Source organism: Archocentrus centrarchus, chromosome 13 (genome assembly GCF_007364275.1).
Source record: "Archocentrus centrarchus isolate MPI-CPG fArcCen1 chromosome 13, fArcCen1, whole genome shotgun sequence".
Classification (NCBI taxonomy): domain Eukaryota; kingdom Metazoa; phylum Chordata; class Actinopteri; order Cichliformes; family Cichlidae; genus Archocentrus; species Archocentrus centrarchus.
The window spans coordinates 25,268,093-25,294,463 of NC_044358.1; the positions used below are offsets into that span (position 1 = coordinate 25,268,093).

The window sequence follows — 26,371 nt, forward strand, 5'->3', positions numbered from 1 at the left end:
ACATCAGCCAGCTCACTCCACTCACACAAACACACAGACACTCATTCTCCCTCTCTTTCTCGCGCTCTCGCTCTCCCTCTTTCACAAACACACACTCTTGCAACGGGAGTCCACGATGTGTCCGGCTGCACGGCCACGGCTTTTGTGAAAGTGAGGGGATTGCCGCTGCCCCTGTCCCAGCCCCCTTGGCTCACACACTCAGTGTTTGTTTGCCGTGTTTAAGCTCGAGGTGCTGGTGGAGGTGGTAGAGGTGTGGAGGGAGGGGGCACTGCCAGGGCAGAGCAGGGGCACCAAAAGGGAGGAGGAGGAGGAGGAGGAGGAGGAGGAGAAGAAGAAGAAGAAGAAGAAGAAGAAGAGGAGGAAGAGGAAGAAGGAGACAAAGTGGATCAGGTCAACAGCGGTAGATTGAATGTTGGAAATGCCTGTCAGGTGAGTAGATAATGGCTCTAACAACTTACAGTCAGAATACACATGCATGATAGTACACACACACACACACACACTTTCTCTCTCTCTTGTAGGATATTCGCACATGAGACACACACACACACACACACACACTCATTGGTCACACTATAAAGTTCTGTGACTAAAAGACATTTATTAAACATATGCTGTCAGTTTAAAATTAGATAATTTTGATCTGTCAATCTGTTGTTATTAAAATTTGAAATCTTCACAAGATTCAGTTTTGTCAAAGTTTTATTGTTTTTAGTTAAATCTGCTCCTAAAGTACTCCCCCCCACCCCTTAGATAAAAGATAAGCGTGGTGGTAGCCATGATGATAACTTTTGTGGCCAGTCTCATTTAGGACAGAAATGTTTTGCTTGCTTTCATTTATGTTGCTAAATTACCAGAGATATTATTATTTAAATAAAAAAACAGAAAAAGGACACAATGGTTAAATCTGACCTTACCCTTTCTACTGGTGTCTGTTTTTCCTGTGTCAGCTTGTTAAAATATACATTTATTTGGAGAAAAAAAACACAGAAATGTGCTTACTTTTTCCAAAAAAAAGTGTAAATTTATAACATTTATTTTGAATTAATATTAATAGGCATCATTTGATCAGATGAGTACTGTTTGCTTTCCTGAAACATTTTTTTTCCCCACAAACTTCTTCATCAGTTTACTTAAGCTGGCAGGCATTTGTCAGATGAGCCAAATAATCACGTATGTTTATGTTTTGTGCTGAGTGCACCTCTTTCTGATAGAATTTGTGTGCTTGAGTGTGTTTGCGTGCGTGCGTGTGCGTGCTGTTTGAGATATAGAGGCAGAGAGTGAGCGGCTGCCTGCCCGTCTCCACCTGCAGAGGCAGAATTGGTCACAGTTTACTGGCTTGGTAACATTCGCTGCCTTCAGGGTGTTTGCAGCAGGTGGTCCAAATTGGCAGAATGACTGTGACAAACGCACAGTGTTCACTGCTGCCGTAAAGTAAATAACAAACTATCACAGAGTGTTTTTAGTTTCGTTTTTTTTTTTTCATAAATTTTCTCTTATTGTGCTCAGAGGCTTGTCTCTAGAAGAAAAAGTCAGACTACCAGAACGAGAAATGCGCATTTATGAGTATGCGCGTCCACGGGCAAGTATGAAAATGTGATTTGTTTGATTTCCTGCCAAATTCTGTTTGTAAATCTGCATTCGTCCATATGTTGATATTTGTCTTGAGTGTTTATTTTGTATACTCTCCTTCAGCATCGCTCTGAAATCAGTGGCATGTGTTTGCTATAAATTGTGCTCTGTTTCGTACGCCACCTACAGCATCATTTGCAGCCACACCTGCTGAGATTGCAGGTGCTGCAGATAAATTCCAAGCAAATAAGTACATTCAGTACAGACTTCCTCATTCAAGTGCCAGGATGAGGTGAGCAGTGAGGGCAAAAAAAAAAAAAAGTTACCATCCACATTCTTGTGTAATCTGGCAGTTTTCCCCACTTTTTCAAATTTGCATATGGTTAATGTTTCTGCTTAAGTGTCGGCATTTGATGAATAAAGACTGGATTGGAACACTGACGTGATACAGGGTCAGGCCGAGTCATCGCATGAGCATGGTACAGTTTATACCCTGACCCACTGAGCCACTAAGCCTCTCCATCCGTTTCAGTTCTTGCATGTGCAGGATGCTTTGGTCATGACCTACCTTCGGGCCTTTTTTATTAGTCCCAGACGCAGGTTTCTTCTTCGGCTTTTGCATTTAGGGAGCTGCAGTTCATGCCAATGGGCAACTGTGTGACAGGACCTTACTCGGATTACTGTGTGAAAGTGGAAATATTGGTAAGAGCCCTGTTTGAAGACTGCAGAAAAAGGCTGAGGGAAATGTCATAAAGGTAGTTCGGGCTGTTCTGAGATTACCTATTTTTCTGCTCACCAAAGATCAGTGCTGGTGTGCGTCTTTGATGCTTTTCTTTGTTCGTTTTGCATAAGCAATGATCACACGAGTGGATAAAATTATTCATTTCAGTAGTGCCACAGCAGGTAGGCGTTTTATGAATTTATCTTGGTTAGTAGACAGAGGCAGGCAGTCACTTTTTGTGACTCATTGACAAGTTCTCAGGTAGACAGACACCTCGCCTCGCCCTCCCGTCCTCTTTCTATTCCTCTCTTGATATTTTTGTCTCTCTCTGTTGCTCTCTTACACACACACACACACTAACGTGGTCAGTGTGTGGCGTGTTGACAGACAGCCGCTCACACACTTCCAGCTCTCGTCGTGCGTGCATGTGTGTGTATGTGTGAAGAGCATTGACAGACAATGTGTGGGTCTGTGACAGAGGGTGTCAGCGCAGTGTCAGGGAGATGTGTTTAGTGTCACACTCTGCTGACCTGATCTCCGGTCGGACTGTCCACTCCGGCCCCGCTGTGGCTCCTTACATAACCCCTGCTGTCATTCACACACCAGCCTGAAGGGATCCACCATTCTTTTGTGCGCAAACACTCGCAGATACAGTTATTTAGTGATATGCACACAATGTATAAATGTCCACATTTGCAGACACTTTCCCTCTAGATTGAATATCAGATCAGGTGCAGGCTTCAGAACTTAAATCCTTCTCATGATCAACCTTTCATTTCTTTCTTCAAAATCTGTACTTTAAAGTATAAGTAGAGATTACATAAAATATATCTGGAAATGTACAAAAAAGCGTGTGTGGAAGTATAGCATGAGGCCAGTGGGTATCCTGGTTTCTCCAAGTGTGCTGCCAGACACCTACACATCTTGTGTAAGTCTTATCAAGAGTTTCACACTGCTCTGAACTCTGACATTTGCACCATGCTAATTGATGTGTCTGTATTAGCATGTGGACCTCTCTACGCTGGTGTGCAGAACGAGAGTGTGCTTTCAAGTCCCGGTTTTGAGTACACACATTGGTGTATTTGTGTGTGCGTGCTGGAGAGATTGAGTGACCCTGTGTGCTGTTCTCTGGCCTGTGGTTATTTGGAGGTCAGTGCTGATGTGGTCTCTGCCTGCGGGAGTGGATTTACCATCTTCAGCCGTATAGAGAGCTGCATCCACTTGGCTGACTTTTCCACAGCGAGAGGGAGAAGTTTCTGAATTCTTTCTACCTTTGGTGTTTGTTCACTATTAGCTTAGATTTTGGGGGCGCTTGAGAAAAAGGAAACGCTGCAGTATGTGGGAATGTTATCAGTATTCCCCTTACATAGAAGCACACTGACATTCTTTTTATAAAAGTATTTAAAGTCTCACTTTTCACCCCAAGCCTTCCCTAGCATTAATGTTGGAGTATTTAACCCCAGAATAGACTGCATTTATTATTTAACCTTGTGCTTGGGGGGTTTCTTTTTGAAGCATATAAATCATAAAGGTTGAAGATGGTTAACTTAATGATAGACTGACTTACTTAATATGTTTTTTTACTGCATTTTTTCCCCAGACATTTATTTTTTTTAATGTTTTGTACACCTATATATACTTTTTAGTTGCTCTGGTGAGCTATTGAAATATCGAGTGTATCAAATTGAAACTTTTTACCAATAGGAGAGCTTAACACCGGAATGCAACATTTTGCTTCAGCTGTAGGTCTAAAGTATGTGGATGTGGTTCAGAAGCAGCACATATGCTGTAACCTGTTAGACCTACATACTCAGTAGACAGCATGCCTTTTTCATTAATTTGATTACTGAGAAAGGAATTGCATTCAGTTCTTCTGATTTAAAAAAAAAAAAAAAAGAAAATCTGCAGGACAGTCTACAGGGAATGTATAATTTTTGCTGTAAATATGGGTTTTAGTGTAATGATAGCTTCAGCTTCATTTTTGATACAGTGCAGGTGCAGTGAAGCACTTCTTTTGTGTACACCAAGGGCCAAGGTAGATGGTAATTATGACAGGCATGGATTGGTTTTTGTGTATCTTCACACCTGTGAGGAGTGGACATCAAAGAACATTCCACCAAAGCCTTCTGTAATAAAAGAGGAGAAAGACAAAGATATTGATTAGGTTGAACCCCACCCCCCCCCCCCCCCCCCCCCCCCCCCCATCTATGTCTTTATCTGTCTATCATTTCACTTCCCCTCTCTCTCTCTCACTTTGTGATTTGCCTCCCTCTGCCTCTACTTATGCTCTCTCCACCCCCAATGCCCTCTCCATCCACCCCCCATTCTCTAATCATTTATTTATCGGTGATCTCTTTATTCTGTGGGCATTCAGTTTAGGAACAGTCCATGCTGTGTATAATGGTGTTTCACTCTCACACACGTGCGCTGCCGTTATCTTCATGCCTTTACACCCGTTCCAAACACTTTCTCTTCCTCCTCATCACCGCAGAGATACCTGGGGGCGGGTGGGGTCATGCTGGTCCAATCTAAGGCCGTATTGATTCCATTAGATAATTAATGATCCAGCCAAGGGCCAGGGAGGAGCAAAGAGGAGGTTATAGGAGAAGGATAGGTGGTGAAGATGATGGGAGAGGTGAAATGGGTGGTGGGGGTGGGGGGGCTGTTTGCGGACACCAAGGCCCTTGAGAGTTGGAGACAACCTTGGGTTGGGAATCATCCAGAGTCGTCAAGGTCAATCGGAGCCGGAGCTTGGATACGGAAGCAGAATGCCGAGCGAGTTGGAATATGGAATGCTAAGCGAGACAGGAGGGAGAGAGATCTTCATGTCCAGAAGCTGTCGATTGATCAGCAGCTGAAAAATTGTACATTAAAAAGTCTTTTGACTTCCAAATCCTGAGGTCCAACCAGGGCCGTAATGCATGATAAGTAGTTTTCAGCCCTCCAACCAGAATACCAAACTTCATCTCCCCAGACGCTCCAGACACTCATTTACAACTACTCAACAACATGAAAGGCAAGATAGAAAACTAGCTACATCAAATATTCTGTTCATGTTATTTCCAACCGTGTTTTCTACATCTTCCATGATATTGAACGTTCCCAATTTGATAAAATTTTATTCACAGGAATACTTGATTGCTGTTTTACTGTGTGTGTGTGTGTGTGTGTGTGTATTCACTTTTACCTTTAGACTTGGATAAAGGAACAAGAGAAGAGAGCTGTCTAGAAAGCATTATCAGTGAATTTTTAATTGCACGAAAACTGGACTAACTACATCTTAAACAGACCTTTTTTTTTTGTTTTTAGTATTTGACTGGAGTAAGCTTTTATACATTGTGGGCATGAAAATAGTAGAGATGGAGAGGTTGAAAGACGAGACAAGACGTAACCTGAACCAGGCTTAAATTTAAATGTCAACACAGCACAGAGGGGAGAAAAGTTTTTCCAAAATAACTTGTGAGCACATAAGATAAGAGCTGTCATGTTTCACAATTGTCTGGCAATTGTATATCACAGGAAAATTTCACTTTATTAAATGGAAAAAAAAATCTAAAGGTGCAAAAAGCATTATTCAGAGCTGCTGGCTGTCGCAGTAGGGCAGAAGGATGCATTTAATTTGCAAGACTTTCATCGGGGAAACTGAGGTTCCACTTCCTTCTGGAGCCATTGTTTTATCACTTAATTTGGTTTTATGTTATACTCTGAGTTTTGTTTTCACTCACTGCTTGGCTACAAAAACTATGGTTAAGTCAACAAAACTCCTTGGTTAGATTAGGAAGAGATCCATATTTTGGTTGTAATGGATTTTTTAAATCATTAAGCACATTAGAAGATCCTTCTCCATTTTCTGAGTTCCAGGGTGACGAGGCACTTCACATCTTTGGTTGCCTGAAAAGATTAGCTGATTGCATTTGTAAAACATCACAAACAAACATAATGAGGGAGAGTTTTGTTTGTCTTTACATGTAATTGAGAATGCAGTGTAGCTGTATGAGAACATCATTTTTAGGAGACAGTACACACAGTGAAACAGAAAGCAGCAGAGAGTGGGAAAACAGTAGTGAAGACTCTCACTCTGAGCCAAAATAAAACAAGTGCACTTAAATAAGGCAATTAACACAAATAAAATCGTGTTTCGGAGCACCGGCTGAATGCTCTGGGTTACACTCTGCCATCTGACTCTTGTCTCTTTATGAACGGGAGGGTCTCACATGCGCTAACATTCACACAACTCAGCAAGGGAGAAAGTCCAGAGCATGACTTTCATTCTCTAAGGACACCACCACTTTACTACATGTTTACATAGAAAATAATTATTTGCTACTATGTTAATACTCAAACCTCTAAGATTGAGCTCTTACACATTTCTATGATATTTTTTGAATCCTAATAATTTGTCAAAAAATCCTCAGGAACCGTTGTTTTATTTTAAACTATAGATTGCATAGGCTTGGTCCTGCTCTTCTCCGGTTGCATGAGTGCAGTGTGCATGTAGTCTCTAGTGGGCAATGAGAGCTCCTCTGCCCTCCACATTCGCAGTCTTGGCCAGCCTCTGTATTGGGCCCCAGGGGTTGGGGAGATGAGGCATAAAACAACCATGTCTCTACCTAGGGGAGCTGATGGCATGGCAGTGGAGCTATTGTCTGTCGGCGTGCTGTTTGACTTAAATGTGTTCATTTGCCTGATGTCCCTGGCTCCCCACGGGGAGGGGCGGCCCGGGGAAAGGAGGGGCACGCTAACGAACCTCTGACAGCTGGAGGCCCTAATTAAACGTCCCTGCTGAAAATAAACAGAGCAGGAGCCAAGCAAGCAGCCAGAGAGAAGCGCACTGCAAACAGCGGCTGTGAGCGCTCGCTGCAGTGCCCTCCTCTCTGTTGCTGCTGAGGCTGTGCCAAGAGTGCACGGCTCTATAGGGTCGGGGTCTCAAACACACACACTCAGGCTCACACACACACCACACTTATGAATATGTAGCACTGCAGCAACATTGTGAACACCTGCGGTCACACTTGATACAAGTTGATCTCTACAGCTGTGGGCACAGTATATTTTTTTTTTACTCCCAGTGCTCTCAGAAGTTACACTTTTCTCTTTCATAAATTTCCCACTGCGCCATGACAGAATAAGTTGACTGGCTTCTCTCGAGTGGGGTTGTTTCACGCTCTCTGTCTAGATGACACTTCTGACATTCAGCCTGTTGTGCTGCTAGCTAGCTGGAGCATTAGCAGTCAAAGTGGCGGGGTCTATTTGGGTGAGTGCATTAATGGGCCGCCCAACCTGCGACAAGGTTATGAGGCTGATTGAATAAATACTGTGGAGGCCCCTGTCCATTACGCCCCTGTGTCTGCCCAGATAGAGAGAGATGGAGAGATAGTTTGAGACAGAAAGATGAAAGGAGAGATTAGATAAGCACAGATAGGGTCAATTAAGAGATAAACATACAGGTATAGGTTGAAGAGAGGCTCGTGTCTGTGTGTGTGTGTGTCTGCACGAGGCAGTGAAAAATTTAGAGTAAATTGTTTCCTGTCTGTGTCTCCTTTTGATCTCTTTGTCCTACTGTACACGGTCCAATTTGGCATGTAGTGCATTTATCCTGGTGAGGCAGAGAAGGTGACAAAGGTGAAGTTGTTATACAGAGGTGCACTGCCCTCTGCTCGACCCTGTCTTCTCTTCAGCGGACTCTTGGAAAAGACTGTCAGTGTTGCAGGTTGGCAACTTGAGAGTATTACCTTGTGAGGTTACCTATGTTGGAATAAAGCTGGACCCTTAAAACTTAAGGCTAGGAAGATTCTGCCAATGTGAATACCCAGGGAAGATGTTAAATCTGGAAAATTAACCAAATTGATTAAATCTGCAGCTTTATTGCTGTCCTGCTGGCTTAAATTTACTTAACATGGCAATCAATTTTAAGGCAAATTGCCTAGATTCCACATTAAAGGACTTTGAAGAACTGCAGCAGATACTGATAACTAATCAGGCACTTAACATTAGAAGGGCACTAATGTATGAACAGGACCAGTTTATTTTTCCATATATTTAAATAAATACAGATTTCCCTTCTCGACTTCTTCTCTTGGACTGCAGTAATATAGTGCAGGTTTACAGGTTTAATTAATTACAGCCACATTCAGGTGGTCAGTCCCACTTTAATTCAGATTGAAATATTTCAGCAGCAGTTACATGGATTGTCTCATTCATGGTGAAGAATAATGCATGCAGATTCTGCTGTCTTCTTACTTTTCCTTTTACTCTTCAATACTTTTCAGGCTCTATTACTGCATGCTTCGTGTACATGCATTGCACATTTGTGAAGAAAATATTCTTAGTAGAACTACCTCTTCAGTTCCTTTGTAATATCGACCTCAGAGCATGTGTGAAATAGAAGTTTTACATTTCTGCTTCACTGTTTCTGCCTAATGCAGAATAAAACTATTAAAGTTGATGACCCACTCTTCTCTTTCAACAACTATTCTGTCTTTGTTGAACTGATTATTGACTCCTCTGCCTTTGAACTCTGTCCAAATGCATTAAATGTTGGCTGTTTTTGCCCAGATTTGCAAAATGATATCTGCCAAACCTGCCGAGCTTCTGCTGACCCCTCTTAGCCAAGGTCAGCATAGCCATGCTCAAACTCGAGACATAATCCATTTTCTTTTGCCCTGGCACAGGCTCTACTGACATGATTGTGCTGACCCAGCCGGGCCAAAGAAAGAGGAAGTGAGAGAGTGAGAGGCAGAATGAGAGAGAGAGAGGGCATCACAGGCCCAAGGGCATGACACTGGGGTGCTTGGGGCCACACCAGCCCTTTAAATGTCAACACAGCACAGAGGGGAGGGGAAATGGTGAGGAGCGGGGCTCTGTTTGAGGACAGGAAGGAATATTGGCAAGTTTTTGACTACAGGAGGGTGTTAGAGGCTGGCACAAGGCAGCAAAAGATCTGGAATGGGTAGCGTGTTTTGTCTTCAGACATATTTGGTTTAAACTCTAGTCACACACAGGTCTGAATATTCTCTCTGGGATGAAGGAAGACATTTTGAGATCTGTGATTTTCAGAGTAAGTGTGACTTCAAAGGAGGGTTAGTGTTTTGTCTTATGTCTGTTATCTTGGGAACAGCCCTTGACCTTTATGTGGGGAAGTACACACAGTACCTAATTACTCTGTGTCAGTCTTTCTTTCTTTCTTGCTTTGCTTTCTTTCTTTCTGAATAATCACTCTTGCCTTCCGTCATTTTCACATACATCAAGTAAGGAATCACAAGATGGGATAAATTTTCACCCAAGCTTTTTGATGCAAATTATAGTCAAAATCAAATTAAAAGCTCTGAATGGAAAGTGTAAAAAGAGAGAGTCATCTTTTTTTTTTTTTTTAAATAGGAAAGGTTTGTGCCCTCTTTACGAGTTTTAGAAGTATTTTGTTAGTGGTTATTGGCTCTCAGGTTCTTGATAGTAATGTTTTTGACTCCCCCCCCCTTTGGTCTCTTTGTCACTTCTCTGCTGTCTCTTATGAAACTCCAGGTCTGAGTCCATCACGTCCTCAGCCAATCAAAGCCTTCGTTAACAGCGGCGTCGGCACGTGATTGGAGGAAGGATGGCAACCATGCCATTTGTTAGTGAGGGGAAGTGTGTGAGTGTGGAGTGGGATTTCCTGCAAGGACTGCTGGCCAAGCCTCCCACCCTGCCCTGGTGAGACATGACACACACACACACACACACACACACACACACACACACACACACACACACACACACACACACACACACACACACACGCTGATACTGTATAAGCCTGCGTGCATGCCCATGAATTAATCTCTGCAAGATGAAATCCATGCATTAACACCCTTGCACTCACTGACAGCATGAAGAAGCATTTTTTTTTTTCACCAGTGAAACACAATCCAGAAGCATACATCTGTTCTTCTTAGTGCTACATATAACCTGTATTGTTGTTCACCTGCCAATCCTGTCAGAGCAGTGAATCCCCTACCCTTTGTGGAAGATTAAGTAAATTTGGCTGGAATTATTAATGGGAAGTCATTTATAGGCGGATATAAAAACTAAGCAGAATCAATGTGTGTGTATTGATTGTTCTCAGTGGCCGGGGTCGAGGCAGTATAATAATGAGATGTTACACAGGCTGGCAGCATGAGTCCACACAGACACACACATACACAGTCACAGACAGACACACTGATTTCACTTATTAGAGACTAACAAGGAGAAATGCAACAGCTGTGTCAGCTGATTAAGACATAAACATATGTAAGCACAATATGTGCAGTGCTTTTCTTTGTTCTTTTCTTCTGTCACACATGTGTGCACACATTCACCCACACACACACACACACACACCACCGGTGGTCTGTCTTAGGATGAATATCAACAACACAGACACGAGGGAGAATGGCTGGTTCTCCTCTCTCTCGATCGCCCTCGCTCTCTCTCTAACACACACACGTACACACGCTTTATCCCAGCGCAGCACCGACACAAATTGTGAAGTGGCTGTGACAACATAATTCCACCACTCAGGCCCCATTGAGGAGAGTCAATACCCAATCACAGAGACAGGCTACCTGAGCCCCGGCCCCCCTCTGTCACTCTGCCCCTCCCTCGCCTATTGATCCCTCAATCATGGCTTCAGCTCACTAGCCCGGGACCAGATGAGTGGGGGCGCGGGGGAGAGGGCGAGAGGGTGAGAGCGGGGTGGGCTGTAGAGAGCGAGGGAAAGCAAGGAAAAATAGGCAGTGAGAGATGGTGTGTATGTGTTCACATATGGATTTTGGAGCAAATGGCATTATTAGGACTCCGCTCGGCCCGATAAAAGAAGCGAGTTTGTCTGTAATTACCAGGCCAATCTGCGAGAGATGGGTCAGAATGGAGATTGTTTCACTTGAATTGCAGGAGCCATTCCCATTATGTGTATTTATGAAATGAGTTTTTCGGACTGATGCTGAGGTCATTTTTACAGAGCACGAATCAATCAACAGGTGGTCAGCAAATGGCCATTAAGTGATAGCCCAACCAGTTTTTCTTGTCTTGCACCGTGCTGATTCAGATTTGTGTGCCCCTCTGATCTTTTCTTGCTTTGTTTGTGTGCTTTCATTTTACTACTTTTGCCCTCTACATCACTTTTGCACCTGTCCCGTTTGCTCCCATACCCCCTTCCCTCTCCACCCCTCAGTCTCCAGAACTTGCGTAAAGAGAAATCTCGCAATGCGGCTCGTTCTCGGCGGGGGAAGGAGAACTTTGAGTTCTTTGAGCTGGCCAAGATGCTGCCGCTGCCTGGGGCCATCACAAGCCAGCTGGACAAGGCTTCGGTCATCCGGTTGACCATCAGCTACCTGCACATGCGCACCTTTGCGAGTCAGGGGGACCCACCCTGGAGCCCTCTGCTGGAGGGAGACAGCAACTGCAGCAAAGGTGAGCAATAAATCACCTGAAAAGAAAGATGGCAAGGAAGGTGAAAATTTTATGTTTTCAACTAAAGCAAATGGGTACCATAATTAAAAATGATTGTAAATGTGGATTTTAAAGGAAAATGAGGCAAATTCTTTTGCACCATGCTTAAAAAATGAACTTACAAACAACTGTTTATGTTTATTTGATTTTAACATCAAATGCAGTCTGTTGGCAGTAGGATACAGGAGCTATCCCAGATGGGCTGACCATTAGAGCTGTAGGCTCAATGTTTTACTTTTTATTCATACTTTACTTTTTCTTACCAAAGTTAAAAATTTCTGAGAGCCTGGCAATGGATGGGATAAGTATTAGGCTTTCAAATGGGATAGCAAAATTGACATACTAGTGAATAATTCCCTAAAATATGATAATCCAGATAATAAATTGTTTAGGGCCTTTTTGAGGGTCTGGTCCTTGAATTTAAATTTTAGATAAAAAAACAAAAAACAAATCCTGGCTACCAAAAATATCTTTATCATTATTTAACTGTTGCTACTTCTTTTGGGTATTTCACAAGTAGATTATTGTTATCTGTTAACAAAATTCAGCCTTGACAAAAGCAATGTGCAAATATGCAGGATTAAATTAAACATGGTTTTGCGGACCCCTTTCTGCTGATGATTTCTACATTTCAGACAATAATAAAATTATATAGCTGAGATAAATGTGCTGCTGTGTTGCCAAAGGACGCAAACCACTAAAATTCATATTTCAACTCACTTTTCTCTTTCAATCAAAAGCAGACCTCAGCTGTCTGCTCTGCCCACGTCCTCCTACCCACAGAGACACCCCATGCCACAAAAATTCAGTTCGGATTAGGGTATTTATCCAGCCTCCTATTAGCAATAGTAATTACTGCCAGTGTCTATGTGAGCAAACTAGCATATGCTTTTCTTTTTTTTTTTTTTCCTAACACACATGCAAATAATTACATAAAGACTTTAAACAGGCAAGTATGAGTATGAATATAATTTATGTTTTGTGTCTGTGTACACATGGATGTTACTCATGTTTTGGATACTACTACGGGGACATGTTTTCCTTCTGTGAACAAAAGCAAATTCCCTATAATAATATTTTTAAGGTGAAGACATATTTAAGGGGGAGGTCAGGTTCAGGTTTAGGATTGTGATTGGACATGTAGTAGTAAGCTTAGAGCAAGACTCCAGGAACTTATTGTAAGTCAAAACGATGTCATCTTCAGTCACAGATACACAACTGTATGTTTGTGTGTGTGTCTGTGAGTGTGTATCTATTAGAGAGAGAAAGAGAAAGGGAGAGGGTACATAATAAAAAAGAGGGAGGAAACTATTGGTGCAATTTGTAATTACTGAAATTAACTATATAACGAGGACAGTGTAATTATATAGCCTGTCTAATTGCCACTATTACTGAGGGGAAATGATGCAGCTACAGTACAGATAGACATGTGTGTTTTTGTGTGTGTGTGTGTCTGCGTCTGTGCTTGCTCCTGATAAATATGAGGAAATACAAACAAAAAAAGCTGTTGTTTCTGTGTGACTACATGTGATGTGCTTTATCCACATTATGCACTGCATTTTCCTGATGGGGTGAGTATCAGTAATGGTGCCAGTACTGTGTGAGTGTGGACTTTCAGTAAAAATACCAAACCACTACTTTTCTCAGTATCCTTTAAGGGACGCCGTAGTAATTTTTCATATTAAGGTCAGTGTAGTTTTCAGTAGCTCCATGGTGGAAGGTCCCACGTTTGAGACCGGGAGAAGACACAAGCCCAGCCTCAGGGAGTCACAAGCTAGTGTACTCCCAGTGTCACTCCCAAGCCTGGGGAAATGGGATGCTTATGTCAGGAAGGGTATCTGATGTAAAATCGGTGCCAAATGAAACATGTGGCTCCATCTACTGTGGGGACCCCATGGGAAATAAAGGAGCAGCTGAAAGTACCTTTAAGGTCAGTGTGGTTTTCATCTGGAGGATCCCTCACCCTGTGAAAACACTCAGGTAATGTCTTCTGTTTGACTTGGAGACTACAAATTTATGACAGTATGACTAAGGTGTAGAGTTAAAAACAGGCTTTTTTACCAGACAGATTCCCTAATGAAAGATTTAAGATAGTTGCATTGTGGGAAGTACAGCCCAATACTATGTAGGTCCCACAGGGACATGGAAACAGGACCTGCAGGGCCATGACATGTTGACCTGAGATGTAAGCAGATCCTTGTGGGTCTGTGGTTTGTGGATCGTGCTTGCTCCTACACAACCTCTGGATGCTCTACAAGGTTGGGAACTGGGCAGTTTGGAGGCTGGGTCAGCCCTTAGGTTTGAGGACCCTGAACAAGAAACCATTCTTGAGCAGCTTTTGAAGTGGTGCGTATGCTTGGCGTACAACAATGTTTAGGTGCAAGGTATGCCAAAACCAAGGCCTCACTGTGAGGGATGTGGAGCATAAAAGTGTGGAGTCAAATGTAGGAGGTTGGAGGCAAAAACAAAATTAAGCAAAAACAAGCTTTTAATGCTGTATCAAGATCACAAATAAATGAAAACCATGGGCACCAACAGCCAACCATGCACAGCAAGGGGAAAACCATTCGGCTGCACATGAGAAACTTGCACTGGGAACAAAACAAATGGGCAAACAGGACTGTTTATACACAGAGGCCTGATTGGGGAATGACAGACAGGAGGGTAATGAGGCACAGGTGAAAGTAATCACAAAGAGGTGAAGACAAACAGGGCAGTTAAAGGGAGACGAGCAGAAGACAAAACAGACACAGGACACAAAAGAAAAAATTTCAAAGTAAAACAGGAAATAACCGAAGGAGACTGATACAGATATGAACGCTAACACTTAACAAGATGTACAAGACAAAGAAACACAAAGTGGCCAAGGCTTATAGACAGGAACGAGACAGAGAGAGGCACAAACGGAAACACAGGGAAGACGATTGCTACAGCTGCTACTCCAAATAATATACAAAATGTGAACAGAACACAAGATATCACAACACTGTAATCTTACGTGAAACTAAAAAATGAAACCAACAAAAGACTCAGCTTAGAGTGCTGGAACGGCAGCGGATGAACACAAAGCCAAAAACTGCAAAGAAACTCAAAACCCTGGGACCAAAACCAGACACCATCATACTCACAGCAAAATCTTATGACTGATGCTTTTGATGTTTAATGTAATGCTGATATCTGTCTCCTTTTTTATTTTTTATTTATTTTCGATTTGGATGATGGTAGAGACTGAAAATCAGTATATCAGTCTTGTGGAACGCACCTATTAACTTTAATGCTCAACAGCTTCTTAGGTAGCACCATGGTCATTGTAGCTTAAACTCAAGAAAAATGTTGCAGCATTAAAGTCAATAACTAAATTATTTACCAAACAAAAGTAGCATGTCTGAGCTGCTAAGTTTACATATTTGTAACTTAAAAGTAGCAAATGATTTTGAGAATTGCGTTTGTATGATGCAGTTTTTAGTTTTGCCCTAAGAATAATTCACTTCACATGTAAACAAATTGCACCTGCTGCTTTCTACACCCTAAGGGGCAACGTTGCAGCCTGAGTCTGACCTACAGTCATAGCATGTGAAAACATATATTGCTATGCATCAGCCCATTGTGGTACATCAATATCTCATCATCCTTGCTGCACGGGACAATCTGAATGTCTGAGTGATATTCATATACTAGCACACGTACACACAGCCGTAGCCTTGACTCCACACATAGTAAATTGTTTTTCCTCAGTGTTCCTGACTTTTTTTTGGCCTTGATAGAAAATGCCTGCTGTTCAGAATAGTGGGTGCGCAGGTAGTTGTGTTCCTTGTCCTGTGTATGAACTGGAAGCATGCTGAAAAGATAGATGTGAGGTATGCTGTTTACACTACAACGAGAGGCACTTTTTTTTACAAATGTGAGCAATAACGGTAAATACGAGTATATAGAGCCCTGCAGAAGCCCGCTGCGTGAAGGTCAGGAAAATTGTGAGGCAGCTGAGGGCCTGAATTATCTTTCACATTCTAACCACTAGGTCAAGATCTGATATGTTAAGTATTTAATTAAATGTTTGGAGATTTCTTACAAGCAGGTCACACAGTCTCCACAGGGCCTACACTGAAAATGCAATGCTAATTTGGACATCAGTTTGAACAAGTCTACCCACAATGCATTGGCAGGGTTTTAAGTGTGATGCATGACTTTAATTCCGTTAGTGGAATGTGGTCAGAGATCCAGCTGAAAGGGAGAGGAGGCCAGAGAGGAGGGGAAGGAACAAATGTAGAAGGAATAAAGACAGAAAGAGAGGAGGAAGGAAGAAGGAGAAGAGTGTGAGGAGAGAGGAGAGGAGAGGTGGGGGGTGAGTTTGCATTCCTCCACATTCCCTCTTGTGCGTGGGTTTTTGGATGGGCAGCGGAGAGGGAAGGAAGGTGGAGGGTGGAGGAGAGGAGAGGGATGGAGCGCAGGGGAGGGGCCGGAGTGGCTTTTGTCTGCTTCCCACGTTTCAAAGCCAGTCTTGAAAAATGAATAGACAGAGGAAAATCAATTGCATGACCTTCACAGAGAGAAAGAGAGAGAGATTGAGAGTGCGCGAGAGAGGGGAGAGAAGGAGGAGAGAGACAGATTATGGAAGGAAAGGAGCAAATGCAAAGGAAAGGCTGAAGGCAGAGAAAGTAAAATGACCCATGCTAAATGTTGAGGTTTGGTATTTGTGCACCTGTTTGCACAGCACATTCAAGGACTATTTGAGATCATTTATATTTCAAACCCTCTATATTAAGTACATTTTGCTAACAGGGAGAGTTTTTTTTCCCACACTTCCCTGTCTTTTTCTTTTTTCTTAAGAGAGGTCTGATTTATTTTAACTAGCGCTATTCCTAAGCTTTCTATCACTTGTGATAAGATTTTAATCAACCACACTCAATCAAGAAAAAGCTAAGAGTTTAACCAGATTCAACTAGTGAAACCAAAAGCCGGTGCTTCAACAATCTATTCACTGGACAGAAAAGGGCACCTGTGTCGGGTTAAGTAGATTAGAAATGAAACAAAAGTCATTCTGTGTATTATGATGATGTGCCATTTTTAAAACTAAATGAGGGGATTTAAAGTAATTTAATGATATAAAGCTTTATTTAATTTTTTAAAACTCTGACACACCCTGTAATACACTATCTACTTCAATAAGATTAAACCACCCACAATCACAGGCCAATATTCATTTTTTTTTTATAAGCAAACAAACAAAAATATAATGTAAACAGACATTTAATAACTAAAGAATTGTTACTGGGATATAAATTAGTTCAAAATGATCTTTTCAAAATTAAGATTTCTGTGTGAAATTAAACTTTCTAGTTTTTTCCTGCTTTGTTTTTTATTTTTAATAAAGCAGAAAAAGAAAAAATCTCAACCTGTAACAGGTGTGCACGGCAGCTGGAGAACCCCTCAGTCTTTTACAAGGTACAGTGCAATGACAAGTCACTGCCAGCAACAGGGCCAGCTGAAGTGTTTTACTGTCTCAGCTAGTGAGGTCAAACACACCTCTCTCCTCCCCAGCGCTGGTGACATTGACTTTTATTCTGCCTCCACTTGCTCTCTCTCTCTCTCTTTCCTCATTTCTTTCATTGCCTTCATCTTCCCTCGCCTCCCTTCTGTCTCCCCCACCTCTTCACAATCTCCCTGCATCTGCCTCCCCTCTAATTCACAGTGTTTAAAGCAGCCCGGGCTTTTAAGGGAAGTTAATTGCACTCAAATTATGTTCGACCGCAAAAGGAGCGAGGGAGCGATGGAGAAGAGACGGAAAGATAGAGGACAGATAGAGGGAAGGAGGGAGGGATGGATGTCAGCGTGAGAAGATAATTGTGCCGGAGAAGGACGCTGCGATTAGGGTCACTTTTTCTCTCACTGTCTGTCGAATGGCTGAAACATCACATTTGGATGGTAGTAAACAACTTGGCAAGTGACCGCGCTCTTGTTTTGAAAGGGTGAAACTACGGTGGTGGAGCCAAACTTGAGAGACAAAGATGAAGAAGACAGAGAGAGAGAGGAATCTGAGAGAGAGAAATGGGGGGGGGGTTCCACTGTTTGGTTCCCATGGTAACATCCTAACCTGGTTAAAGAGGTTGACATTGTGGGGGTGGAGATGGTGTGTCTCCACCCCCGCATGGGGATACTTGTGTGTGGCCATTCCTCTGGACTGAACTGGGACTAAATTATGTATTAGACAAAAGTATAATGAAAATCATTCAAATTTTTCATTCAATCATTCAAATCTTTTCTGCTTGTGAAGCGCTGGGAAGTCCCTGCGAGTTGACCTGTGAGTCAAACTATAATTAACGTGTCCGTTCGCGCCCTGTCCCATTCTGTCTCTTATTCCCACAATGAAATTAAATCGCTTAGCAGGGAGCTGGGAAGCTAATGGAATGGAAGTGCGACAGAACGGCTCGATCAAAGGTGCACAGCCAGCTCTGTGTCCCGATCTACACACAAGTGATGGTGTTTATTCACTCAAACCCATTTAAAGGAAAATTGCAACTGAATACAACTTAACAGAAGTCATATTTTTAGCCTTTTTTGGTAAAAACTGAAGAAATTGATGAGCTCAACGAGCTAAAAAAAAAAAAAGAGCAATCATACTCATTTTAGTTTGACACCCTGACACCTGGTTGGACTGAACCCTTTGTGCTGCATGTTTGACACGCCTGATCTAGACCACTTTTTGAGTTAGAAGGTGAACTGAAGTCCTGTTTCTTTCCAATGCTTCAGCTAGGTCAGTTGTCACAGGTACAGGAATTCTGGCACATTAAACCTTTATTAGACTGAGTGCCACTACTTATTGCTCAGTGCCACCACTTTCTTTTTTGACTGTAGGTGCTCCGTTTGGGGCAAAATTCTCCAGGTTATATTTCTGCTTAAACAAGCCACACAAGGGAACAATGTGCAGCTGTTAGATCTGTACGAAAGAGTTGAGATTCACACTAATATTCCAAGCACCTGTCTGACCATCACCAAGTTTGACTACAAATGACTTTGTTGGGCACTCTAATGAGCTGTTATTTCTAAATCTATATAAATGAATAGCAATTACTAATATTTGCAGTGCTAAATCACTGCTTTCATAATCTGGCTACATTGTTGATTTGTCCTTCTCTTCTGAATTCGTTCTATCGATATGTTGCATACACAGCAAGTTATTTTTTTCTAGTTATGAGGCTCAAAAATCACATTTAAGTTGTTAAAAAAAAAACTTTATTGTTTGAAATGATTTATAATGACATAAAATATTATAGAAGCAGTAATATTAAAGTATACACAGAATAATGCAAACGCCCTCACTCACACACAAGCACACATACAGAAGTCGGGGTTCACAGTATCACTACAGAGGGATCTTTGTTCTCAGAGTGTGATACCATCACCGCTGTGAGACTCCCTCCCTTCACGTGTGCAAGAATACACCACACACATACACACATGCATGCTGTGTGCACACACACACACACACACACACACACACACACACACACACACACACACACACACACACACACACACACACACGCACACATCAGGTCCAGTGTTTTGGTTTCCTGGTTGCCCTATTGTACCATGGCAGTCTTTAATAAATGGTCCTCTGTGTATTTGTGTCTGCGTGTGTGCGCAGGGGTGTGACTCATCTGTCAGCCCCGCTGGCCTCATGTCACATTCAGCGTTTCCTTCGGCCCACTGACACTACTCAGCACAACTGATCACCCACCATCACCTTCGCTCCTCCAGGGTTCTGTGGCATGAAAGCCAGAGCAGATGCCCCCCCCCCCCCCCCCCCCCCCCCCCCCCCACACACACACACACACACACACACACTCACTCATAACAATCAAAGTGTGTTTGTCTTCTTTTTTGATTAATTCTTATATGGTTACCATGGGGGTTTGCTTCCTCCAAGCTTCCTAGCACTACGGCTGCATCGCTGCCCCACAAGGGAACCTGCTAGGCAGGCAAAGAGCGAAATGGGCTCCCCATCCCCCTCCAGGCAGGGACTGACTAGGCTGAAGGGTCCCAGCACCAGACCCCCTTTCATAGCCCTGAATGGACTTGCCTTATTTAAATTCACACTCTGTCGCACAGGGGGACCCCAATCTCACAATGCCACTGTGGCTTTGTCCAGCAACTCTGTATTTGTGTGTGTGTGTGTGAGAGAGAGACACAGAGAGAGAGAGAGTTTGTGTGTGTGCACGGGTATTTGTGTTGTTTAATCGGAGAGCATGTTGCTGCTGTGTTGGGTGTGCATGAGAATTCATTGCTGTGTGTATTCCTAAAGTGTGTGTATGTGTGTGTCTATAGCTCTAATGGAATACCTCCCTCTTCTATTCAACAAACCCACATCACAAGCAGGCAGCTAGGCAATATATATGTGCGTGTGATTGTATATGTGTGTGTGTGCGAGTATTTGTGTGGGTGTGTGTCTGTGTGTGTGTGTGTGTTCCGACCCTCCCTCTGTGTTCAGTTGTAACCCACAGCAGCGCTTTCATTTTCCTGTCATAACGTGTATTGATTTCCTGCAGCCTTGCAGCGACACACACACACACGCACGCAGATATCCTATGATCCTTAAAGTCACGCACACAGACTCACACAAATACAAACATTTATATGCTCTTATACACATACATTTTGGGTAGACACACACACACACACACACACACACACACACACACACACACACACACACACACACACACACACACACACACACACACACAGTTTGTCTCCATCGGATGGGGAACATTGTGTTCAAAAGCAGCCCTGTTGGCGTGAGATTAGTTTTCACATATGGTCCCCACTTTTGCAATCACACACTTGCAGGTGCATAAACACCGTCACACACTCCTTCTGACATAAAACAGTAAATACACCTGATTGCTAAATTAATCTTCCACGTCAGTGCGGTCCGCCTTCATGCCCATGTTTGCTTTGGAGAAAGTGATCACTCTCTCCTTCCTTAAGGTTTTCTCATTTTCCCCACCCTCTGTGCTCCTCTCATACCTATCTTCACCCCCCCCCACACACCCCCTTCCACCTAACCACCTCCAACTCTATTTGTATTGTAATTGCCTTGGTAAACAGCACCACTTTGGCACTGAAGCAGCTCTGATAGCTTGTGTTTGGGATGCATTAAGAGTGGTGATGCAGACACTGTGTGTGTGTGTGTGTGTGTGTGTGTGTGTGTGTGTGTGTGTGTGTGTGCGCGTGTGCGCATTTGTTTGTTTGTTTGTCTGGCAGAGATTGAGTGGTGTGCGTCACACGCACCCCACCTTATGTGCAGTTTTTTTTCTTTTTAAGCCTGGCAAATTCTTCTTTTATTTTAATTGCGTCAAGTTTCACTTTTAATTTCAGTGAAGATTTTCAGAGAAGGCGTGAAAGAGATGCCATGTTAATGCAAATTTCTCTATTTACAGATCAATTTGTGTAATTACTTATTTGTCAAAGCTGTATTAACCCATTAAAAATGCAGTATTGTGCCTTAAATCCTGCAAGCAGTATGATTTTCGTACATATTAAGATGTTTTTTTTTAATTCAGTTTTGAGTAATTAAGTTGCTTCCAAAACAATGACTAGATTGATCAGTAGACAGTGATATTTGATCATTACTGTCCAGTACCAAACACGGAAGTTAATGCATATATTTTTTTTTCTTCTGACATTTTTGCATGCCACAGCAACAAAACCACTGTTAAGACATGTGCTTTACCTGCAATAATGCCTGCTCATGATCAGTTAACAATATCCGCTTACCTGCTAGAATATCAACAGGTAGTGTTGCTGTCAGTCAGCATCTGATGATGATGTTTGTCTCCTTTCCCTCTGCAGTTAGACGTTCATCTCATTCTCTGGCTACTGACATGTTCGAGCAGCACCTCGGGGCACACCTCCTGCAGGTAACGACCACAGCACCCACACCCTGCTTCTTTTACGGCTCTGATTAGGATTATATAGTAGTAACTACATGTGTATAGGTATCTTTTTACATCTATGCTTAAGCTTTTTTAAAATTTTTTTGCAGAGAAGCTTGCGTTTTTTTAGATGTATCACAAGTTCAAGTTAGAAATGTTTATTCTTCCTAGCAATCACATTTGTTTAATTATCCTGCTGTAGTAAATCACTGCTGTGTATGATCACAGCTTGCACTGGCTCAAGTCTTTCTGCCTTGACTCATATTTCCAGGCAAATTCCTAAACATATTCACTCTCAGATACAGACGCGCATTTCGTAAACCTCAGATGCTGCCAAAGAATACCTCCCTTTTGCACTAACAGATGAATACAGCCTGAGGGGTACTCTGGGGCAGGAGGGCTGCTGGGGTGACGAAATGCAGAATGTAGGCAAAGACTCAGAGGAAGAGCAAAGAAGGTAACACTGCAGATTGTACTTTGGATGAAGCTTAGGGAGGGAGGTGGTTAGAAGAACAGGTAGGAGTGGGAACAGGTGGAGAGATAAAAGGAGAGTATAGAGAAGTGAGAAGGTTGTGGTAAAACAAAGAAACATTACATATGTCTGGTCTCCTCTGGCATTATAAAGAGGAAGAGAGGCTTAGGAAATGGCGCTGATAGAAATCAAATTAACGCTCCAGAAAAACTGTATGATTCTTCCCCTCCCAGTCGTTCTCCCACCGTAATAGCCTGATAATTGCACTTTAGTTCTCCGACATTCATGCGGCTGGTTTCTCCTCGCCGCGACACACGACACCCCACACCCCACACCCCACACCCCGGCCACACATTTGCATACTGGATGTGTCAGTTGCATAAATTACCACCGCCACTTTAAGCACTAGGCCGCCAAAATAGCAATCATTTTTCTAGAGCAAAGTGGTCCTGGTCTGTGTGCATGTGTGTGAGGCTGAGGCTGTGTCAGCTCACTCCTGGATGCTTGTTATGACGATTAATATTATTCTCTGAAGCAGTCCCCTCTAATGGGTTGGCTGTATACCTTTCACTTCTCATTAGAATCACTGCAGGCCATAATGACTCTGGTTCTATCTGTGTCCGTGTTTATTTGTGTGTGTGTATGTGGCTGGAGATCCAGGATGAAGCTTTGACTCTGGGTTTATTACGGCTGATTGAAACAGCCCTGGTCTATAAGCTCAGTTTCTCATGTCTCTTTGCTGAATTTGTTTACGTATGCCTCTGTGTGTTCGTGGACGTCCACACATGCGTTATGTCTGTCTCTGTTTTTATTCTCCGTTTGTTCGGTCGCGCAGGTCTCGCTTGCAGCTGTTGTGTGTGTGTGTGTGTGTGTGTGTGTGTGTGTGTGTGTGTGTGTGTGTGTGTGTGTGTGTGTGTGTGTGTGTGTGTGTGTGTGTGTGTATGTGTGTGTATACCCGCATCTATGGGAATTGTTTTACATCTATTCACATTTATGCGTGTTATGTGCATTTTCATGTGCGTATGTGAGTGCGCTCACAAATTGAGAGAAGAGGCCGAAGGGTGATGGGCTGTTTGTTCTCTAGCTCATTGTAATTTGTTCGATACGCGCTAATTGCTCTAATTTGTCTGTCTTGTTTCTGTTTGCCTTTATGTCTGTGTCTGTGTGTGTGTGTTTGTGTGTGTCCCTGGGTGTGGTGTGTGTGTGTGTTTATGTGCACAGTCTCTAGATGGCTTTGTGTTTGTGGTCAGTCAGGAGGGACGGTTCCTCTACATCTCAGAGACAGTTTCTATCTACCTGGGACTCTCACAGGTAAGACAACCTCATCTCACTCTGTTTATGTCTCTCTCTCTCTCTCTCTCTCATACGTGCGGGCGCGCGCACACACACACACACACACACACACACACGCAGGCACACACACACACGAACACATAATCCTTTATTTACAAGTGCATTTGCACACATGTGCCTGTCTTCTCTTTATGCTTTCATATCCCTTCCCAGGAGTGTATGTGTTTGTGCATGTGTGTGTGTGTGCGTACGTGCGTGCGTGCGTGCATGTGTGCGTGTGTGTGTGTGTGAGTGAATATCTTTGACTTCCCTCTCTGTGCTCATCTCTGGAGTACAGCTCTCACAGGGGCAATGCTACTCTCTCTCTAGCTCTCTCTACCGTCCTCTCTCCCCCTCCAGGTGCTCACCTCTGTTGATTGCCTGTGGCCTCTTGTACTGTGAATGTTAAGTCCTGCCATTTTGCCCAGATGCATAAATAATAACAGTAATTACTGGCCTAGCAATCAAAGTGTCGCCCCAGCGCGCTGGGCCTGTCTAGGGGAACAAATCGATAGGCATCTTAAAAGCCACATTGATTGTAGGGAGGGGGAAAAACACCAAGGGGGATGGGAAGATAGATAGAGACAGCCAGAGAGAGAAAGAGGGGGAGGAAAGGAGGAGAGGTGTGATAAGAGAGAGATGTTTCAAACTAAGAAGAATGGGTACAGCACAAGTGAGAGAGAGAGAGCGCGAGACCAGTGCAAAAATAATAGATGAAACTGAGGTTTGTTTGTAAATGTATATTGCTTTGTTTAAGCTCAGTTATTAATAATTTCTAATAATTTTCTTTTTTTTTCTTTCTCTTTTTAGTACAGTATTCACATGTAAGATACATTTATTACTCCTTGGTCACCGTTATAATTCCTATCTGTACTGGCTGTTAAGCTAACACGACAGCAGTGTAAGAGATGGAGGGAAAAAAAAATCCACAATCTCTAAAAAAAAAAATTATATATAATATAGCAGATAAATCAAACGGGTGTCATCAAAAGTTATGAAATCTCTGTACTTTAGGAATATAATATAGGTAGTAGTTTTTGCTAAGCAAAGGCAGAGGGATACTTCCTGAGACCTACATTTAGTTTTGCTAACAGTAGATGACACAGTTCAGAATATATACATATATCTATACACATGCAAGAGGATAACAGGAGTCTTGCCATTAGTATATTCAGCTTAGGTTTTAAATGTTGGCTCACTGTTTCATCTAACTGATTGCATACCATTAATTTATTGTAGCATTGCCATATCTGATGGATATTTTGTACTTTCTGTCTGTATTGTGCAGACTGTATAATTCTTTAACTGCATACTGAAATTAATTGCTTTCAGTCTTTTCTAATTGCTGCATATGCCGTGAATGTTATTACATTCTTTTACGCTGATACGACTTTGTTAAGGTGTACTCAAGTCAGTGGTGTGCTGTCCTCTTTCACTGATGGTTTCCATTCTGCTTAATTTTTGACCTTGGTCAGACCTTGGTATATTTTCTTGCACCTGCACCTAAAACAGTCGATAGTCAGTCATTCTCTAATGTTAATTAGGCAACTTGTAGGAAAAAACCCAAGCTGAGTTTTTTGCAGTATCTATGTCATATTCTGATAGATCATATGTCCTGGTGGTGGTGCATATCACGGACAGCCACAGGCCATGATGCTTAGATAAAACATATTCTTTCAACTTAGTTTCACTCTGTATTGTATTTTTCTTCCTCGTCCATGCCACTCCTGCAGAGGTGCTATGCCTTAAAGCCAGAGGAGGCTTCTGAAGGAGATTGGAGTAAGGAAACACAGGTTCATCCTTTTGCACATCTCTCTCCCATCTTCAGTGGGAGGATTTAAGATGTGAGGAAAAGACGGAAGTGAGGGAAGCTAGAAGACATGATAGCATAATAAAAAGCACCCATTGCTCTTACAGCTAAGATCGATTCACAGCAAGTAAGGAGAAGAACGATTACAGTGCCTAATTACTCTTTTAATGTAGGGCAGACTCTGGAATGGGGGATTCAATGAAGGTTAGTACAAAGTAAAATAAAGACACTGAGTTTTCGAGTCATCTTTGCAAACACACACAAACATAATGCATATGTACACACTCACTTCAAGAGATGGCAAAAAAAGTGAAGTAAAGAAGACAGAACAAAAAGGGAGATACAGAGGGAAACAGCGAGAACCAGACAGACAATTACAAGAGAGAAAGAAAATAAAGCAGAGGAATATGGGGAGAGACAGTGGTAAAGAGGAGCGAGAGAGTCTGAGTGTGTAAATAGAGTTTAAATGTGCAGTAGGAATGAAATTCGCCTTGGGATTGCCTAGGTAAACAAGGCAGCCGAGGCTTTGGTGGAGATGCTAATAAAACAGAGCTGTTCTTATCAGCTGAGCAGATGGCCTAACCCATCACATCTCCTCAAACAGGGCCTAAGCCATCAGCATTCTAATGAAATTATTTATGATCAAAGATTACGTTCAAAACCTTAAACATACAACGCCACGTTTACCTTCCCAAAAAGATGAGGACAGCCAGGCACAGAGCAGGTTTATGATCAGAAAGACACAGCCAGAAAGGGCAGATAGACGGGATTTTGGGGGGGGGGGGGGGGGGGGGGGGGGGGGGGGGGGATATACAGTGTGTTTATGGACACAAGCAATGAGATGGAAAAACACACAACAGGAAAGAAAGGGAAGGTGGGAGGGAGAGGACAAAACACTTCAATATACTTTGCTGGTGAGTGGAGGCAGACACAGGGGAGAGGGGAAGGACAGACATACAATGTTCTGAGTGAAAAAGTATAAGTGGTTGTTTGTTTTAGAGGGCATGTCACCCCTGTGGACTGCCCCTGCCCCGCATCTCCTGTCCCCCCCCGTCTGACCCCTC

The 26,371-nt window shown here is 42.8% G+C and overlaps 1 protein-coding gene across 2 annotated transcripts in view; it reads left to right on the plus strand.

Moving 5' to 3' along the window:
* The first annotated feature begins 322 nt into the window (after positions 1 to 322).
* The window catches only part of npas1 (neuronal PAS domain protein 1), a 34,935-nt gene continuing 8,886 nt past the window's right edge, over positions 323 to 26,371 (plus strand). For both annotated transcript variants that reach the window (XM_030744713.1, XM_030744714.1), the window contains exons 1-5: positions 323 to 429; positions 9,812 to 9,979; positions 11,481 to 11,719; positions 21,611 to 21,678; positions 23,387 to 23,476. In XM_030744713.1, the coding sequence (XP_030600573.1) occupies positions 9,885 to 9,979; positions 11,481 to 11,719; positions 21,611 to 21,678; positions 23,387 to 23,476 (492 nt within the window). In that variant the 5' untranslated portion in view covers positions 323 to 429; positions 9,812 to 9,884. The remainder of the gene's footprint in view (positions 430 to 9,811; positions 9,980 to 11,480; positions 11,720 to 21,610; positions 21,679 to 23,386; positions 23,477 to 26,371) is intronic.